Below are 20653 nucleotides of genomic sequence, written 5' to 3'. Positions count from 1 at the left end.
GCCCCCCAAGCACTGCCAGGAGCAACTCCTGAGTGCACGAGCCAGGAGTAACCGCTGTGCATCGCTGGGAGTGACCCAAAAAGCAAAAAAAAAAAAATACCAGTCTCTGAGGTAACTGCAAGCTGCTTATTCCCCACAAACACGTGGACGTTTTACCGACACAGGAATGATTCCGGGTGGCGGCATTTGTGGAGGGGACCATGCTCACATGCAGGAAGTGCCAGCAGCTGCCCCACACCTGGCGGTGCGGCTGGCTTCTCACGCCGATTGTAGGGGTCATGTTTAAAGGAACTCAGGGCATGTCCAGGGAGTTTCTGACAGAACAATGAGGTAGTTTTCATCAAGTTTGTGAAATGTCATTTTATTTAACAGAAGGGCGTGTCTTACCAGACACAGTTCCCAAATAAAATCTGAGCATCACTTGATTGCACACACACACACACACACACACACACACACACACACACATACACACATACACACACACAAAAAAAACAGATTTACAGGGTACAGTACAAAGGGAATTTTGGTGATGTTCTTACTTGGATTTACTAAAAATCTGGAAAAAAAAAAACTACCATTACTCCCTAAATAATTATCTTGCAGAATGAGAAAGCTGGGGACAATCGTTTAATTGGTTTGGAATGACCATTTAAAACTGCTTTAAAAGGTCTTGAGATAGATCACAAATCAAACTGCACTCTAACATTTACCATGGAACGTGGAACTGAATTTAATCAAACTTTAAAAATAAAGCAGCTGGAGAAAGCCGAGGCTTTCTTTCCCGACCCTACACTGATTTTTTTTTTTTTTATTTTTGGCATGAATTATTGACTTTCTCCATCAGCAGGAAAATGTGCTCTGCGAACTCTCGGAGCGCACCGCGGCCGCCGTTGGACTTGCAGATGTAACACACGGCCTTCTGCGCCGTGGAGCAGGCGTCGGCCGGGACGCCGCTGAGGCCCACCTTCTTCAGGCACGCCTCGTCGGACACTTCGTTCCCTGCGGAGAGAGAGGCAGTGATGAAGGACTTCCTTCCAAAACAAGGCAGACAGCACCAGTCAGGGACATGGGTGGCCTTGAGAAAGCTTCGGGCACTGCCCGGAACCAGAAAAATCCCCCACCCCCCCTCCAAAAAAAATCACAGGTTGGGGGGCTCGGCTGAGCGCTCGAGGGCTGGAGTGAAGGCTCTGTGTGCTCGAGGCCCCGAGTCCAATCCCCTGGGCACTGCTGCAGGCGTCCTGTAGCCCCCAGCACCACGGCGTCACCTGAGCATTCACGGGCTTGTGCGTTCACCAGGGACGACGGCTGAGTTCCCCGTGCACTGCCCAGAGGCCGAAACAATGTACAGGTTTGAAGGGGCAAAATTAATGTTAAAAAGATTTCGATGTGCCAGAGCGGCACTACGGTGTACGGTGGGGAAGTACAGAGTACAGCGTACGTGCCTTGCTCACGGCAGACCAGGCCTGGACCCCTGGCTTCCCGCAGGGGAAATCCCACGTATAATGATTATGAAGGAAAAATCTTTTTTCTTGCGGGGGCGGGGGGGTCACACCTGGCGATGCTTGGGTGTTACTCCTGGCTCTGCACTCAGGAATTACTCCTGGCGGCGCTCTGGGGACCATACGGGATGCTGGGTATTGAACATGGGTTGGCCACGTGCAAAGCAAATGCCCTCCCCGCTGTGCTACTGCTCCGGCCCCGGAAGGAAAATCTTAAACATGTGATAAACCCAAGTCCATACAGAATGATGATCAGTGGTTGGTCATTTATAAGTATTTTCTCTATTCCCCACCCCCTTCTTTAGCGATGGGGGTCCAGGAAGAATCTCCTTATTGAAAGTGGAACTATTTTTAGGAAACCACATTTCCATGCCTTTGTGGGACCCCTTCCAGAAGTCTTCAACTTCCTCAACTTCCCTTTTTTTTCTTTCTGGCTTTATTTACTTTGAGGTGACACCCAGCAGTGCTCAGGGATTACTCCTGGCTCTGTGCTCAGGAATCACTCCTGGCAGTGCTTGGAGGACCGTACGCGATGCCGGGCACTGAATCCAGGTGGGCTGCAGGCACGGCCCTCCCTGCTTGGCCGTTTCTGCTTTTTCTGTTTCGGGGAGGGCTTCCCGGCAGAACGGGGAGAGGCCCACGGCGCTGCCTGTGGTGCGGGTCGGGCAGTTCTGCTCTGTGCCCACAGTGCTCGGGCCACCCCGGCTTTGGGGCTCTGGGGAGCCAGGCAGTGTCAGGAGTGACCTGGGTCCTCGGGCCTGCAGGCCTGAGCTCCAGCCCTGTGCCCGCGCACCCTCGTGCCGGTGTCATTTCTGCCCTCCAGGAACTAACGCGTGGGCAACAGAAACATTTGCAAAGTCAAGGTCGGGAGCTCAGTCCTGGCCCTTCTTCCTCCGCAGTTTCTTCCTCCGAGTTTCTCTTCTGCTTTCCAATATACTTTTCTATTTCTAATTTTCTATTTCTATTTCTAAACTCTGACCAAGGAGCATACTTCCGACACACGCACAGTCTGGCCAGGCACCGAGCGAGCTGAGCTAATTTATTCATTCGCCAGCCCGGCAGCAAGAGGCGGCCGTGCGGTCACCAGCCCAGGGGTAAGGGCCCTGAGGCCGGCCTCAAGCAGGGCGGCTGCCTGAGCGAGGGGCAGGCGCCTGGACTCACCCTCGGGGCCACCCTGGAGCCTCCAGAAAGGGGACTCTGTTCAGTACTATCCCCAGAGGACTTTCTGCCCCCTGCAACCTGCTCGTCTCGGGAAGGGGCTCGACGTCTCTGTTTCTTTAAGAGAAAAGAAATGAAGAATAATAATTCCGGGGGCCAGAGCAACAGCACAGAGGGTAGGGAGTTCGCCTTGCACACGAACCCCAGGACTGGCAGACGAGATCCCTGAGCACAGAGCCAGGAGTAAGCCCTGAGCACCACTGGGGGTGGCGCCCAAACCAAAATGAATGCTGATGATCATGAGAACAATCGTGACTCTGGCTAGTCTCCCGACGGCCGGGTGAGGGAGGTACTGACCGAGGTACGCCACCTCCTTCCAGCTGAGGCCCATCTCCTTCCGCCACTCGTCCACCACGGCCAGCTTGTCGGGCACGCTGACCTCCATTTTGCAGTCCAGCTTCAAGGACGAGAGCGTCTGCTTGGAGCAGGCCCTTTCTGAGATGAGCCTCACCTTCACGGAGAGGAAGAGGCAGACTCAGGACACGTCCCAGCGAAATGCCACTTTGTGAAAACTACAAGAGCCAAGTCCTCTGACCTCGAGGAAGAGCAATGGGGTGAACGCCCTGTCCCTCTAAACTAACCAAGCTCTGAGCACTTTACTTCTCTCAGTCTAGAAGAGGTGAAGGGGAAGGAGTCTACGCATAGGTACCAAACACCACGAATGGGGCCTGGTACTCAGCTAAGCTTCCCCGGTAATAAAATAGCCAGAGGACAGTCCAGACCATCTTCCCCGGGCACTTACTTGACACTTGGACACCTACAAACACTTCATACTTCTAGTGAGTTTTGAAAAAACTCACCTTGGCCTTGGCCTTAGCCTTGGCCTGCTATTTTGAAAATATATTTGAATGTTGTTGTTTTGAACGAAAATTTCCATCCTAAGAGTAAGCCACGTGGGCTGGAGAGTCGAGCAGGTAGAGCGTTTGCCGTGCACACAGCTGGGCCGGGTTCGCTCCCCCGCACCCCGCTGTTCCCCGAGGCCCCCGGGAGTGCTCCCCGAGCACAGAGCCGGGAGTGAGCTCTGAGCACTGCTCAGTGGGGCCCTCAAACCCAGAAATAAATAAAAAACAAAACAGCACTTTAAATGCCACAAGGCATTTGCTTTTTTAAAAAAAAAAAATGCTGATACCTAATTCTTGTGAAATCTTTCTTGCTGTAAGGTCCTAAGAAAATACTTCATAGCCCCAATTTGAAACATGTTCCAACTTATTAATCGAGTCGTATGAAGTGACCATCGACAAATTCCTAGCTTTCATTCAAAGGAAAATACCGTGAAACTTTTCTAAGCAAGTGAAGGCTAAATTTCAGATTAAGGGAGAACACTGCAAGCAGAGTTCTCCTGTTCTCCTCACGGGTTCTTCAGACGCTGCATTATCACCCCGAAGACAGACAACACTGCTCTGCCCGGGGGCACCTACCTCAACACCACTTTTCTTTAATAAACTTATCCCAATCGCGTCTTTTACATCGTAAGATATGATTTCCTTCTGGTCTCCCGACACATAGATGTGGCCATTCGTGAGGCACCCGTCAATGCTGCAAACCAGAAGCTTTATCTCCTTGAGCTTCTCTTTGCCAAAATAGCCGTATCTAGAAGGAACCAAAAGACGCTTCTGAATTCGGGCACCGCACGGGCGACGCCCTGCCCCGCTCCCGCACAGCCAGCCTCCCGCGGCCCCGCCCGAGACGCCCACACGCCTGCCCCCGCCCGCCCGGCCCGGGGGCGTGGACAGAGGGTGCAGGAGGGGTCGGGGCTCGCCAGACTGGACCCCTGGGCAGGCGCGTTGATCTGCACACGTCTCCCGGGAGCCAACGAACGACGAAGCTCCCGAGACGCTGGCGCCACGAGAAATCAGCGTTTTCGGTGGGGTTAGATGCGTGGGCTAAGACGGGCAAACACAGACGCGGTGCGAAGCCGCGCGCGGGTCTTGCTCTTACCGCAACACCCGCTGCTCCGCGATGGGCCAGTCGATGTCCACATCGATGTCCACGCTGTGCTCGGCCCGCATCTCGTAGTAGGCCATCTTGCCGCCCTGTGGACACGGGGCGAGGGGCCGTGAGTCCCCGCCCCACGGTCCCTCGGGCACCGCGGACGCTTAGTGTGCTACGGGCCGGGGCGGTCACCTCGAAGTACTGGGGGTGGGGGGAAGGACCGGCCCAGTCGGGAGCAGGGACAGGAGATGCCAGTTGGGGAGGCCGTTTGGAGCTGACTCAGACAGGCAGCCTGGACATCTGTCAGCCCCCGTCTGCGCGGCGCCCGTGACCCGTTTGGCTCCCACGGTCGGGATGAGCAAGGGCAGGGGGCCCAGGCAGCGCCCGTCCCCGGGGCCTGGGAAACGCCCTAGCTGCAGGGGTGCAGCTCCCCATTCCTGACAGCTCCCAAGCAGGAGAGAAGCCCCCGACCTTCTGCTCCGCAAGAGGGAGGCCAGGCGGCCGGCCGACAGCGAGAGTCTCCCAGAGGGGCGGGCCGGGACCGCCCAGGGGGGCCCTTTCTGTTCCTTTCTGTAGAGAAAGCAGATTTCCAGCCGGGCGCTGGGTAATTTCCTACCCCCCAAGAGGGAAGCGGGTGGCAGGGCTGTTACCTCTGGGGACTCTCTGTTTGTCTCAGCTACCCCGAGTGTCGGGGCCACAGTGGACACTGCTCCGGACCCCAAGACCGTAGTCACTGGTCAGTTCCACTTCGAGACATTCAGTCCCTTCAGGAATCTCACGGCCATGAGCCGCAGACTAATGGAACAGGGTGGAATATCCCTACACACAACCCCAAATGTATGACCTTTGATAAGGGGGCAAGAGATGTGAAGTGGAGCAAGGAAAGCCTCTTTAACCAATGGTGCTGGCACAACTGGACAACCACATGCGAAAGAATGGGCTTAGACCTCGACCTGACACCATGCACAAAAGTCAGATCAAAATGGATTAAAGACCTCAACAACAGACCACAAACTATAAGGTTCATTGAAGACAAGGTTGGCAAAACTCTCCACGATATTGAAGCCAATGGTTTCTTCAAAGATGTCACGCAAATGACCAACCAAGAGGAAACAGAGCAATGACTTGGAACAGATAAGACCCCGCCCTCCAGCCGACCTCGCCACAACTATGATCGCTTCTCTCTGACGCCCAGTCTGATGCTTTCTCGCTTCAAATCGTTTTGTCTCTTGTTCTACAGAGACAGGAGTTACTCGGCTGTACAAGCCTGACCCGCCAGGAACAGTCGTGGCCGACCAAAGCTGTGAGTGGTGTACAAGGGAACACCAGGGCAGGTAGGAGCTGCCATTTTTTTTTTTTTTCGGTCTTACTATCCGTCCCCTAGCAGAATTCCTGGCATATTCACCGAGTCGCTCTCTGCCCGGGAGAAGCCTTCGGAGGCCCCCTGTGAGGAGCCTGCAGGCTGCTCCTGCATGAACAGGGCGCGGCTTCGTCCCCTCCACCCGCACGGATGGGCAGAAGGGCTCCCGGAAATTCTGAGGGAAGAAGGCACAGACCTGCAGGTAGCCCATCTCTATCAGATGCCTCTTGGCGAAGTAAAAGGAGCCGTTCTCATACAACTCTCCATCCCAGTCCTGTCGGCGAGGGCGTTTGGCTGGATTCAAGTTCAGAGGTTCCGTCACTTCACGCACTGAAAGCAAAGAGAAGACAGCGGGTCTGTTGGGGGGAAGAAACGAACTTGGGGGCCGGAGCGACAGCACAGCGGGGAGGGCGTTTGCCTGGCACACGGCTGACCCAGGCTCAATCCCCAGCATCCCATAGGGCTCCCCGAGCACTGCCAGGAGTGATTCCTGAGTGCAGAGCCAGGAGTAACCCCTGAGCATCGCTGGGGGTGACCCAAAAAAGCAATAGAAGAAAAAGAAAAGAAACAAACTCGGCAGCTCAGGGAACGGACATTTTCCTCTTCTCTAAAAGACTAAGGACTTTCGAGGGGAGTGGCAGGAGTCCCAAGGGCCAGTCCCAGACGGACCCCCGGGACCCCAGGCCGGTGGCTCACTGCGGGGGCCTGCAGGGCTGGGCCAGGAGGGCCACACCTCCAGTGCTTGGGGACCAGGGCCCCGGGGCGGCTCACAGAGCTAGGGGCTAAATCCTACCCCCCGCACTTTCTCCAAGCCCAATGGGGACTTTTTTTAAAGGAACAAAATCCCTAATAATTCTGGAGACATACTTTTTTCCTCTAATAACAGTAACAGAAAAAATATTTTATAGCAGAATTCTGAATAACTAGGATTTTCAAGCTATTTTATACAAACGCAGTGCTTTTGGAAGATGCCCAAACAGCCTTAACATGCCTACAAAAGAACCGTCTCCAACTACCCAGCTACACATCTGAGCTCAGATATTCAAAACTATCCGTCCCTCTGAGCACAGTGCACGCGTTATCATCCTGATGTTTAGTTTCTGAAACCATGGATGATGACCACAATTGGGGTCAGGGAACTTTTCCCAAAAAAGCAGTTTTAAAATAAATTGATGCTTATCAGTAAACATTTGACATCTCTGTATTTTTATACCTATATACACAGGAACATGTCAAATTCTCTTTGCTGGAAAGGAGTTACAGGCGGAAAAAACTTCAGACGTTCTAAATAATGAGGTTGAGGAGTTAATTTCATAGTTATAGAGACTGAAAAATTCCCCACTCAATTCCTACAATGCTTCACTCGTAGGAATGTTTGCATAGTATATTGTGATAGTCTCACGAGCAGATCAGATACACAACGTACGCTTATTATTTTTGCTCGTACGACCCCCGGATTTGGCTGGACACAAAACTGGGGGTCACATCGACCCCCACACCGATGCTGACGAATAAACTGCTCGGGGCAGGGCTGTGGGTTTCCCGCCCTCGCCTCCACTCTCCCCTACGTCCCAGGCTGACGCACCAATGATGCTCGCACACGTTTTAAGAGCTGGCGGCTCTTCACAGCCTCCCTCACTCTCTGGGAAAGCTTCTGGGCGTGGCTCTGTCTCGCGCCTCCCGTCCGCCTGCTCTGCTCGCGTCCACCCCAGGGCTGGGCTGAACCGCCCGGACAGGCTGTCCGCAAAGATGTTGGGGGGAAACGGCACACGCCTAGGTTTCCGGCCATGGGCAGCCTGGGGGTGGAGACGGCCCAAGACAAACGGAGTAACTCAGGACCTTTGGAGAAGGGACCCGTCTTCCCTACTGAACAACAGCTAGTGGCTGCTCTCGCACGGGGGTGCTCACTGAGTCCGACAAAGACTCGAGAGCAGCGCCAACCTGGCAAGAGCAGCGGGCCTCTGCGGGCTCCGGAGAGAGCACAGGACATTCCAATGGGCTGGGGCCCAGCATCGCGGACGGTCACTGGTGGGGCTGTCCCATAGAGGGGCTCTCTGCCGTGGGGGGCCCGTGGGCACGCAGGCACGGGGGCTGGCAATGGGCAGGAAGGTGGGGAGGGGGTTACAGTCTGGAGGTGCTCAGCCCCGCGTCCCGTTAGCAGAGGGGGCACCGCCTAATACAAGGCCCAGCTCCTGGCAAGGCCGCTCACTGCGGGCGGAACGCAATGAGCTTCTAACCCGCCCGCGGTGGTCACCCCCGGCCCGCCCGGCAGAGAGGACGCGGCGCCCTCCCTCGGCTAACCCGTACCCCGAGGCCACCGGGTCAGGCAGGGGACGACACGCAACACGTATGAAGAAGCAGACACACACGCCCCATCAGAGAAACACGACAGTGCCCTGGAATCAGCAATCCAGGATCGTAAAAATATCTCCCAGAAATACGTCAAATGGGCAAAAAAAAAATTTTTTTAGAAGGTCGTGAAAATACGGAGAATTTCAGGAGAATGGCACCTCTGAGAATGCAACAAAAACGTTTAAAAACGTTGCCAAGGTGTGACTTGAAGAAACAACAGAGCTGCTTTGCATTCTGAAATGCGAAAACACTATCTGAGATATTTCACTGGGCAGAATTCAGAGGGCTGAACCAGTCAGAAGAAATAATCACTGAACGCAAATTTAAATCAATCGAAACCAAAGTATAGAGAAAAATGATAAAAACTGATTATGTGTGGGCGTGTGCACTCACACCACTACATTTTTTAAAAAAAAATCTGTTGAAGTTCTAGAAACGAAGGAGATGATAACTGTGGCCCAGAAGTATTTGAAGAGACTTGTTCTTTTGAGGAAGTGCAGGCTCACCGGGGCCTGGAGCCTGGCCGGCCCGCGCTCTGCTCCAGGTGGCCGGAGCGCCTGCTGGGAGGGGCGGGCAGGGAGCACTGTGCCCCTCTGTCCCACACCCTCGACAGGGCGGCCCGTCTCTGTTCGGGGGTGCTATCCTCTTCCACAGGGAGGGACGCGCCTGTGGGGGGAGGCAGGGAGGGGTCACACCTGGCCAGCCCATCAGCTGACTCCACCCTGGCCACGGGGCGGCGGGGGGGAGGCAGACGCCGGGGCCAGTGGCCCTCACGGCCTGCAGAGCTTTGTGTTAGCGGGGACAAGCAGTAACCCACAGAGACGGTCAGAGCACACCTGGCGGGAGACAGAGACAGCCACGGCAACAGACACTGGGAAGAGACAGCGCAGAACTAAAGATGAAGGGAAAACCTTAAAAACAAAAAAAAAAAACTTGAGGGGAAAAAGAGCCACAAAACACGCAGAGGGAGAAACGGTCAGAAACACAGGCCCGTGTCATCAGACTCGATGGGTGGCAGAGGTGACGGAATGGCACTGAAGAGCCATCTTCCAAAGAATAAGATCTTGAGGAGAGGGGGGAGGCAACCCCAAATTTTATATTCAATGCCAGGGAAAACAGCCCTTAAAAATAAGGCAAAATGCAGACATCCAGACAAAAGCTGCGATGACACACAGCACCAGACAGCAGCACACAGAAGGAGTAGAGAAAGGGCCGGGAAGCTCGGACGGCAGGTGGGCCTCGGCCGGGCAGGTTCAGGGCCTGGGACCTTGCAAGGTCTCCTGAGCCCACCGGGAGAGACCTCTGAGGACAGATGGGTATGGGCCCCAAACAACAACAAAACGCAAAATGATAACCCTCTGTACCTGTGCCGCAAACCACAATGCTCAACCGTGGGACATGGGGAGAGGCAGAGGGCGAGGAGGAGGGAAGGGGAGGGGAAGGGGAAGAGGGAGGGGAGGGGGAGGGGAAGGAGGGGAAAGAGAGAGGGGGGAGAGGGAGAGAGAGGGGGAGGGGGAGAGAGAGAGAGAGAGAGAGAGAGAGAGAGAGAGAGTAGAACAATAGCACAGCGGGTAGGGCATTTGCCTTGCAGGTGGCCAACCCAGGTTCGAATCCCAGCATCCCATATGGTCCCCTGAGCACTGCCAAGGGTAATTCCTGAGTGCAGAGCCAGGAGTAACCCCTGTGCATTGCCAGGTGTGACACAAAAAGAAAAAAAAGAGAGAGAGACAGAGAGAGAGACAGAGAGAGAGAGAGATAGAGAGAGAGAGAGAGAGAGAAAGAGAGAGAGAGAGAGAGAGAGAGAGTGTCTGCCATAGAGGCAGGAGGCAGTCAGGAGGGAAACCGGGGACACTGGTGGTGGGAAATGTACCCTCTGGGCAGGGGACCGGTGCTGGAATACCGTATGACTAAAACCCAATCATGAACAACCTTGTAATGTGTATCTCGTGCTGATTTAATAAAATGCAACAAGTGAAGTAAACAATGGAGGGCAGAAATGAAAACTACGGAGGGGAAATGAAAACTATAAAGGTAAGTGAACAGGAAAGTAAACACTATCACGTGTCTGTAACATGTACAGTAATATACCTGTGACTATAATGTGTAAACATAGACTGTACCAATAACTACACAAAAGGCAGTGAAAAAAATAAAGCTTTGCTGCTGGAAGTTCCTAATCACTCACGATGTGGGAACGTACCAAGTCCAGGTGGAGAGCACTGAGCTGAGGAGCAAAGTTTGACCTATACAGCAGCCCTGACCCGCAGAAATATGACGTGAAAATATAATGTAAATAATATAAAGTTTCACATCTGTAGCTTTAATTTTTTCTAGCTATAGCTAAAAGACATGAAAAAATTAGTTTTAATAATGTATTTTATTTAGCCTAATGCGCTTAACGTGATTTTTAAGAAGTCGTAAGTGTAAGATCAGTAAGAGCCTGCACATGCCTCTTTCAGAGGAAGCCGAGAAATCCAGTGCAGGTTTTATACCTACTGCACATCTGAATTTGGTCTTATCGCATGTCACGTTCTTATTAGCAACAAGTGAAGTAAATAATGAAGGGCAGGAATGAAAACTACGGAAATGAAAACTATGGCTACTGTATTAGGCAGTCGAGCTCTAGTGCAATAATAAAAGATACAAAGAGTAATAGGAAGTAAAGTGGAACGACTGCTACGGGCCGCTGGGCCCCCTAGCGGAAGCATCAGGACGGGGCCATTGGCAGCGCGGGGCTGAGAGAGGTTCTCCGTCAGAGCACTGAGAGTGATTCTCTGTCAGAGCACTGTTCCACACTGCTTCCGCGGGAGTTCACAGGAGGAAACAGAAGTTCCTGTCCCGATCATTCTTTCCTGCTTTGTTCTGTTTTTGTGCTGGGGCCAGCCCCGGCCGTACACGGCACTTTCTCCCGGCTCTGTGCTCAGGGACACTCCTGGAGATGCCCAGGGGACCTGGGATCAAATGTGGGTTCACCAGGCACACAGCACTCAGGCTGCCCCTCCTCTGCATCCCCCGCCCCCGCTCATTCTTTATGTTAGACGGACATTTCTTCAAACATGCCTCATTGTATTTAAAATATCTGTGGGTCTGGCATCTGTTTATTTATTTTTTATTTTTTTATTTTTTTGCTTTTTGGATCACACCTGGCGATGCACAGGAGTTACTCTGCACTCAGGAATTACCCCTGGTGGTGCTCAGGGGACCATATGGGATGCTGGGAATTGAACCCGGGTCGGCCGCGTGCAAGGCAAACGCCCTACCCGCTGTGCTATCTCTCCAGCCCCTCTGGCATCTGTTTAGTTTAGACAATTCTTAACCTTGTTGGTTTTGGTTGTTGAGCCACATCCCACCTTGCTCAGGGCTTTCTCCTGGCTCTGTGCTTGGGGCTTACCCCTAAGAGGGCTGGGGGGGGCCATGTGGTGCTGGAGATGGAACTGGGGTGGGTGCAGGCAGGCAAGGCCCTCGCCAGCTCTGCTCTCTCCCCGCCCTTCCCTAACCTTCTTCACTTCAGCCACAGACGCTTAAGGAAGGGCATGGAATTCCCCCAACATTAGACCTCCTTGATTTGCTTCAAAAATTTGCTTTTTCTTGGGGCTGGCTCGATAGCACAGCAGGGAGGGCGTTTGCCTTGCACTCGGCCGACCTGGGTTCGATTCCCAGCATCCCATATGGTCCCCCTGAGCACCACCAGGGGTGATTCCTGAGTCCAGGGCCAGGAGTAACCCCTGTGCATCGCCAGGTGTGACCCAAAAAGCAAAAAAAAAAAAAAATTTGCTTTTTCTTAAAGTTTCACTAAGTCCTTCATAGATCTGATTTCTCGGGCTTATTGATCTAAATTCAAAATGTTCTACAGTTGGCTTAGCGCAGACTCGGAAGCCACACAGTGCTCACAGAGTGGAAATCAGCAAGCAGCTACCTCGGTTTACTTTCATAACACAGACGAAAGATTCGCCCTTTCCGTCTATCTCCATTCCCTCAGCTAGGTCGTTCTTCCCAATACCTGCGCCAGTCTTCCTCCACCTTAGGTGTCTCCGGGAAGTCACGCGTGCTTGACAACGGGACCAGCCGTGCCACGTGTGACGCACAGCCTGCCCTGGAGGACGCAGCCGTTACCTGTTTGTTGCTGACATTTCTGCGGAGTTTGCAGAGACATGATCTATGTGGCGAGAACTCAGACTCCAGCTAAACGCTACAGAACTCTTCTACATAGAGAGGAATGTATTCTGGGGAGCAATTCCACGTTCATTCTTTTTTTTTTTCTTTTTGGGTCACACCCGGCGATGCACAGGGGTCACTCCTGGCTCTGCACTCAGGAATTACCCCTGGTGGTGCTCAGGGGACCATATGGGATGCTGGGAACAGAACCCGGGTCGGCCACGTGCAAGGCAAACGCCCTCCCCGCTGTGCTATTGCTCCAGCCCCTCCACGTTCACTCTTGAGATCCTTCAGGACTTTTTGGTGGAAGATTTCTAGTCGCACAATTCCCTATGATCTATACAAAGCTTATCAATGACTCTAAACAAACAAAGAAAGTTGATCTAAGTCAGTGGTAGGTCTGCCTCTAAAGGCAAATGGGGATTAAAATGTCCCTTTGTAAAAAGTAAGGCAGTGAATTAAGTTGGCGCCCCTTCTCTTTTGGAGGGGTTGCAGGCAGACTCAGGAATTCTCAGGGCTTTCTCCTAGCTCTGTGCTCAGGGATCGCTCTTGGCTGTGCTTGAGGGGCCACGCGGGATGCCGGGGACTGACCCGGGTCGGCCGCCTGCCAGGCGAGTGCCCTCCCCGAGGTGCCACTGCTCCGCCCCGGTCTCCCTTCTGGCCTCCATAGTCTCAGGACTCAGAACTGGTTCCACACATCACGACCTCGCACAGAGAGGAATCGCAGTGTTGGCACTGGTCCCGCTTCACTTTCCTCACTTCTAGAGGGTATTTACATGGGAACCGAATCCCAGGAATAAGGTAAAGCAGTGACGCAACCGATTACCTCCTTTCTGAATTTCACTCCATCGAAACTGATGGCGCCTCACGACAGAGAAAACAGAATCGTATCCCTCTTCTCTGATCATTTCCGCTACTTTCTGAAGGTCGGAGGGATGTAAACACGGAGAAGTCGCTTGAATATTTCCGACAATGTCCACCTCTTAAAAGAGACACAGCAAATGAGAAAGTCATCAAAATTAAGTTACCGACAGCAAGTAATACCAAGATCTTACATACAAGTGATAAAAATAAGTCTTGTGAGGTGATAACCAGTTGGAAGGTCCATCAAATCTTGAATAAACTCGGAAAGCCATACCATTGTGGTAATTTAAAAATTCTACGATGGCGTCTAGCGAGGTAGAGCTGTCTTTGGAAACTTCAGAGCTTCTTCGGTGGACTTGCGCCCCGAACTGCTTGGCTACATTTTCAATTTCATCGTGGTCTGTCGAAACCCACACACTGCAAAGACGATGAAAAAAAAAAATCACTAACTCATTAGGGATAAGGCTCTGCGACCCCAAAATACCACTTATAGAATTTTAGTTTTGGATCAACAAAAGAACGCTACAAGTCCAAAGTAATATAAAACCTATAGGAAATATTTTATATATGTGTGTATGTCATTAAATATTAGACATAATTTTATTTTACAATTGTTTATGACACTCATTCATATAAACAGCATTTATAGGGGCCGGAGAGAGTGAGGCAGTAAGGCATTTACCTTGCAAGCAGCCAACGGGGTTTAATCCCTGGCATCCCATATGGTTCCCTGGGCATAAGCCTCACTGGGTAGGGCCCCAAACCAACAAATGAAATAAATAAAAGGTGGCAACACCCTTCATTTAAAATGAATAAATTCTCCTTAAAAAAAAAATCCGCATTCCTGTAGTGCTAGTCTCTTAAAAATTGGGGGGAATGACAATTGGTATTTTTAAGGCAACTGCTTTGTTATACAGCAGAACATGAATTCACATCATTAAGATCTAAAGATAATTCAGAACTTTCTTATTCCCTACGCATATAAAATATTGTAGAAAGCATTCTCATATACTTGCTAAGAAAAAAAACATATCGACCTTGGTTTAGTCAAATTTAGCTAGGGCTTCAAAGAAACAGTCTGGATTCGAAATAATCAGCTAGTTCAACTTTTCACTTTCCCCAACTATCTGATGCTCATCAACGGGCACAGAAACACTCAAAGCAGCACGCACGGAGCCCAGCCTGACTCGCCGGAGCCACGGGAACCACACAAGCCACAAGGCCACGGGGCCACAGGAGCCACAGGGCCCACAGCTTGGCTGGCCCGAGTGAGGAGCGCGGCTCCCTCGAGCCTGTGGGAAGACGGTGACCAAGAGTGAAACGAGCCTTGGGGAGGTGGACCGGCCGGTCTCTACTGAAAGGTCCTGGGCCTTCAAGGATCCCCAAGGCCGACAGCAGGTGCTGCTGCTGCTGTGTCTGTCACACCTGGCCTTCGGGACACTCGACCTTCTCCTCCATCCCCAGAGGAATGACAAGCTTCGAATAGCCAAGTTCAAAAGAGAAACTGAAGGCCATCCCCTAGGATTTAATTTCACGTATCGTCTCCAACGCTTGCAGGAACTAGGTTTACATACAGAACGGGCCAGGGGACCGGGTGCTCGTGCAGCCGGCTAGGCAGGACACAGGGGCACCCACGGACCCCCGGCGGAAGTCTCAACTACGTTTGACACAGTCTTCAGCGGAGAAATGACCCACAGGTAGCAAAGCAACAACAGGATTCCACGGCGTGTTTCAAACAGAGAAGGGTAAGGAACGTGTTACCATGGCCAGTGAGGCTCGCCCCTGCTCCTACCTCACACCTCTGACGTACCAAGGGTAGCGCACCACATTGGGTGGATTGGGTGGGGTATAATCAGAAGGCAACCAGCCCTAGGGAGAAACATGTACATGCAGATGTACATGTGCACAGATATATGTGTACACACACACACACACACACACACGCACGCACACAAGGCTCAACCTTTAACAACACATCACTAATCTCTGAGAGAAGGGCTCAGTGGCTCCTGGGTGAAATACAACAGTCTTCACACACTTCCCTCCAAGAAACCTCATTTGGATTATTTTAGTGGATTATTGATAACAAGCAAATATAAAATGAATTATTTCAGTTCTGCTTTGGAAACAGGGTTGGGGTTCGGGATGGAAACATTCAAAATACAGTGGTGAAAAGGTATAATGGTGGTGGGATTGGTGTTCAAGTATTAAATGTACTCAAATATTGTGAACAACTATACAAAATAAAATAAACGTAAAAATAGATAATTAAAAAAAAAAAGATGGCAAGAGTGAAAAGTCATCAGGAGGAGGAGAAAAAAAACGGGTCTTTCCACATCTGACTGACCAGGCCATTCAGTTTTGAAGCTGTCTGCTTGACCATCTTGGTATTTACTGTAATAAAACTCAGCACCACCAAATCAATAATATATTTTTTGATGCTTAAAAGGTAAATAAAAACCAGGTGCTTTGGGGGCCAGAGACGTGGCTCAGTGGTATAGCACACACCTCTTATGTTTGAGGTCACACACACACACATTCTAAAAGACCTTTGCTTATTTTCTCTTCCCTTCCTTTCATAATTCATTTACGAAATGTATTACGTCCCGGGCACGGGGCCTTGGAGAAACATGTCACTCTCTTGCGACACGCAACCTGAGGACAACGGGCACTGTAGTTCCCTGCCAGCCCCGGGGAGCAGTAAAGCCATAACCAGGCTCTACGGAACCTTTCCCACCTATAAAGTATTTTTATAGCCCCAGTGCCTGCACCTAGGAGGCGCCGAGCACAGGTGTGGGGAACAGGTGAGGCAGGACACGGCCGAGTCCGGGCTCAGCTCTGAACGCGCACAGGCCAGCCCCGTAACCCACGGAAACGGCCACCACTGTAAATCTCCACGCTCAGCCCAATACAGGTGCCAGTACGGGAATTACCTCCCGGGGCTGTGAGACCTCAGCCCAAACGACAACATAAACGTCTAACGGCTGTTATTCAAATAGCGTGTGACCACAAGCACTGAAGCAACAGCCACAGTCTTATTTCATTCTCGCACGGGGTCTGCTGGAAGGAAAACTGAAGCTCTGCTCTCAGACCTTTCAAGGTTCAACTCCCTGACGTGTACCGTGACACAGAGGCTCCGTGAGTGTGGAAATAGCAAATAGCAAACCGTCGTACGCTGCAACACAATGACCGGCATCTCTGAGAGGCAATAAGGAAGTAATTTTCTGTGGTTTAGGGACTTCTGTTGAGAGAGGGTAGAGAAGTCACTTTCCTAAACAGGCCGTAAGATTTCAGGCGAAGAACAAAGCAGCCGATGCCAGTGGCGTTAGCTTTAAATGAGGTCACGGCCTGAGCTCGCTTCGGCAGCACATATACTAAATGAGGCCACGGCCTAGTGGATGGGCAGAGAGTATCGGGCTCGGTGCCAACGCCAGTTACTAAGACCAGGAACTGCCATTTAAAGGGTAAACACACGGCAGTGGCCTTCCACAACTCACAGTCCAGAGATGAAACCAGAAGGTGTGGCTGTCTTCACAGATTAGGCAATGTTTAAAACTCAGCTGGGGGCTGGAGCGACAGCACAGCGGGGAGGGTGTTTGCCTTGCATGCGACCGACCTGGGTTCGATCCCCAGCATCCCATATGTTCTCCCGGGTACTGTCAGGAGTCATTCCTGAGTGCAGAGCCAGGAGTAACCCCTGTGCGTCGCCAGGTGTGACGCAAAAAAGGAAAAAAAAAAACAATGAAAATTAGAGCTGGCCGTAGGGGTCACTTCCACCCGGGCTGAAGATCAAGAGCGTGCACGGCCAGCTCTACACAACACAGCTCTGTGACTCGGCTTAAGCCACCAAGAGGCGAGTCCCGTGGAGAAGCAGGACGCTGGCAGGAAGGGGCCAGTGCGCAGTGACCTCAACCTGCCCCCAGCTACAGGCTGAAGACTCCCGACGGGCCGAGGTGGGTGTGCCACAGGGGCGGGCGCCCGGTGACCCCACTCCGTCCTCTGGCCGTCCCTGCAGTGACATGAAGATGCACCCTCAGGGGCCTGTGCAGTTTCCACAGCGGCAGATACGGGACTGCAGTGACATGAAGATGCACCCTCAGGGGCCTGTGCAGTATCCACAGCATCGGATACGGAACTGCAGTGACATGAAGATGCACCCTCAGGGGCCTGTGCAGTATCCACAGTGGCGGATATGGAACTGCAGTGACATGAAGATGCACCCTCAGGGGCCCGTGCAGTTTCCACAGCGGCGGATACAGGACTGCAGTGACATGAAGATGCACCCTCAGGGGCCCGTGCAGTATCCACAGCATCGGATACGGAACTGCAGTGACATGAAGATGCACCCTCAGGGGCCCGTGCAGTTTCCACAGCGGCGGATATACCGGAGGAGGAGGTACCCCCACATGCCGACAGTTTAGAGAGGGCGCCCCAACCCCCAGGAAACAACTGGGATGTCTCCTCAGGAAGCATCTCAACAGAGAAAACCCAGAAAGCAGAGGGAGTCTAGCCAAGAAGGTCTCTGACGCGAGGGACCCCAAACTCGGGGGACTGGGGGGGGGGGCGATGCATCGCTTGAGGCCTGGCCAATGGCAGGGCTGACCCCACACCACAGCGCGAAGACAGTGACATGGGACTAGTGGCTCTGGCCTGTAGTGGCCTTCAGGCCCCTGCTCTCAACGGGGGCCGGGGATACCACAGGTGAGGGTCGCACTAGTCCAGGGGCCACAGCTCGAGACTAGGAAGCGGGCGGGGGGGGGTGGTGGCCGGGAAGGGAGCAAGGTCGGCAGAGGGCGTGGACAAAGGCCACCCTGCAGGGGGTCTGTGAAGGGAGGGGGGCTCTGGGGGCCGCCCGCTCCCCCCAGGGTGCGGGACCACACGGGGACGGCCAGCCGGTCCAGCTCCCTGCTCCTCTCCGAAACCGCCTGGGTGATGCCCGGAGTCAATTCCCAACGCCCGTGGCCACCCTGCTCCTGTCACTGCCGTGACTCGGATTGTTCCAAGGGTAGGAGGGCCTTTGCCAATGCTCTCGGGCGGAGGGGAGCGGGCCCCCTCTCCTTCCCTGCGTCCCCTCTCCTAGGACCCCTCACCCCCGCCTCTCCCTGCCCCGGGGCAGGTGCTCCTGTCCTCCTGGGAAGGAAGAGCAGCCGCCGCCACAGTCCACACCTTTCCTGGGCCAAGGAGTCACTCTGGCCCTTAACCCCGAAGGCCCAAACAAGACGCACCCACCCCCCTTTCTTTCTCCAAACCCAGGATGCAAGAGGCTTCTGAGCAGAGGCAACCAAGAACCACCAGAAAATAACTCATTTTTCAGCCTACTGTGAATTCTGATCTGTCCTTCATGTCACCAAAACTGGAGTTTTACCGGCACGCTGATGTCTGGATGACGCTTACCAGTGTTACTACTGCCGTTTGACCCTCCCCGGGAACTCTTTGCGAGGGCTGTAAAAACAGCCACAGTCCGTGCTGCAAAATGAGGCCAGGTGTCCATCATCCGACCTGGTATTTCCTTGGATGTGTGTGTCCACGTATGTGTGTGTCTTTGTGCATGTATGTCTTTGTGCATGTATGTGTGTCTGTGCATACGTGTGCATGTGTCTCGGTGTGTGCGTGTGCCACATGTGTACGTGTGTGCATATGTGTGCATGTGTGTCTATGTGTACGCTTGTGCCTGTGCGTGTGTGCGCGCGTCTGTGTGTGGTGTGTGCCGGTGGCAGGCATTAGAGCTGCGTCAACGCCGCGCGCGCCCCACACCCCTTCCCTATCGGCCCCTCGCAGCTGTCCGTCACGTTATCTGGGGGCTGCCGCCGGCCCGGCCCCGCCCGGGCTTCCCCTGGACCGCGGCACGGAACCGACGAGGCCTGGAGCGGCAGACAGTGCGGGGTGGGCGGCCCACCTGGGCCCCGTCCCCCACTGGGCCCGCCAGGCGCGGCCCCACGGCGGGGCGCGGCCCCCAGAGCCCCGCAGGAACCCGCGGGGGGCGCCTTCGCGTCCGTCCAGTCCCGAGCGCGCGGGGAGGGGGCTGCGGCGAGGCGGGGGGCGGCGGAGACGCGGTGTCGCCCCCCGCGCGGGCAGCGCCCGGCGCCCCCTCCCCCCGCCCCACCCCTCCCCGCCCCTCCCCTCCCCCCGGGCCCGACATCAGCCCGGGACGCCCCGAAGGGCCCGGCCCGCGCACCTGCCGCGCCGCCCGCCCCGGGCGGACCCGCGCGGCGCGGGGACCCCGGCCCGGACCCCCGCCCGGACCCCGTGGCCCCCGCGGGGCCCCCCGGAGGGCGGGGCCGGCCGCGCGCGCACCTCTGGAAGACCCCCGCGTCCAGGGCGGCGCGCAGCACCCAGCCGATGAGCGGGACCCCCGCCAGGTGCTTGATGTTCTTCAGCGGGATGCCCTTGCTGCCGCCGCGCGCCAGCACCAGCGCCGCCAGGTGCGGCGGCTTCTCCAGGCCGCGGCCGCCCGCGCCGCCCCGGGCGTTGCGCTGCAGCTTGGGCGGCCGGCCCCGGCCCGGGCGGCCCCGCGGGTGCGCGGCGGAGGTGGCGGCCCCCTTCTCCGCCGGCTCCATCTTCCTCCCACGCCGCCGCCCCAGCTTCTCCACATCCGGGAGCTCCGGTCTCACCCCCGCCGCGGGGCGCCGCCCGCTCTCCCCGCCCGGCCGCTGGCGGGGGGCGGGGGCGAGCGGCGCCGCGGGACACGCCCCCGGCGCGGGGCACGCCCCCGCCCGCCGCGCGGGGCACGCCGGGAGATGTAGTCCACGGCCCGCCGCTGGGCACGCCGGGAGATGCAGTCCACGCCGCCGCCTCGCCTCGCCTCGCGGGGCACGCCGGGAGTTGTAGTCCCCGGCCGCCTCGCGGGCACGGGGTTGCGGGTGAACACCCTCCTCGGCCGGGGCCCCGCAGTGTCCAGGGAAGACGAGGGGGACACGCAGGTCTCACCTGGGGTCCGGCTCTTCTCCTGAAGAACAGCGTCCTCTCTTAAGGTGACCTGCTCGTCACCTACGGCCGGGAGGGCGGTTGCCTTGCACGACCGACCGGACGGCCCGGGTTCGATTCCCACCATCCCACAGGGTCTCTCGAGCACCGGCAGGAGTGACCCCTGAGCATCGCCGGGTGTGGCCCCAAAAGCCAAACACGAACGGTAGTGACGTGCCCGGGGTTCACCTGGAAACCAGCCAACAGGAATCGATTTGACATTGTAAATCTTGTATTTTTTTTTTTAATGTTGTTCTGCTCTTTGGCTTTTGTTTGTCTGCGCGGGCTGCAGCCCCGGCAGCTCGGG

At 54.6% G+C, this 20653-nt stretch overlaps 1 protein-coding gene across 1 annotated transcript; it reads right to left on the bottom strand.

The window, feature by feature from the left end:
* Window positions 1–359: 359 nt before the first annotated feature.
* Window positions 360–20034, bottom strand: CMAS (cytidine monophosphate N-acetylneuraminic acid synthetase). The gene is made up of 8 exons (XM_055118544.1): window positions 19678–20034; window positions 13658–13800; window positions 13346–13501; window positions 6209–6342; window positions 4659–4753; window positions 4139–4310; window positions 3018–3171; window positions 360–1002 (listed from the first exon to the last, which is right to left on the bottom strand). The coding sequence occupies exons 1-8, from the start codon at window positions 19938–19940 to the stop codon at window positions 812–814; spliced, it is 1308 nt and encodes a 435-aa protein (XP_054974519.1). The 5' UTR covers window positions 19941–20034; the 3' UTR covers window positions 360–811.
* Window positions 20035–20653: the final 619 nt, after the last annotated feature.

The sequence above is a fragment of the Sorex araneus genome, chromosome 10 (genome assembly GCF_027595985.1).
Source record: "Sorex araneus isolate mSorAra2 chromosome 10, mSorAra2.pri, whole genome shotgun sequence".
Taxonomy (NCBI): domain Eukaryota; kingdom Metazoa; phylum Chordata; class Mammalia; order Eulipotyphla; family Soricidae; genus Sorex; species Sorex araneus.
The sequence above is the reverse complement of the archived record's forward strand: the minus strand, read 5'-3'. Positions and strand labels throughout refer to the sequence as shown.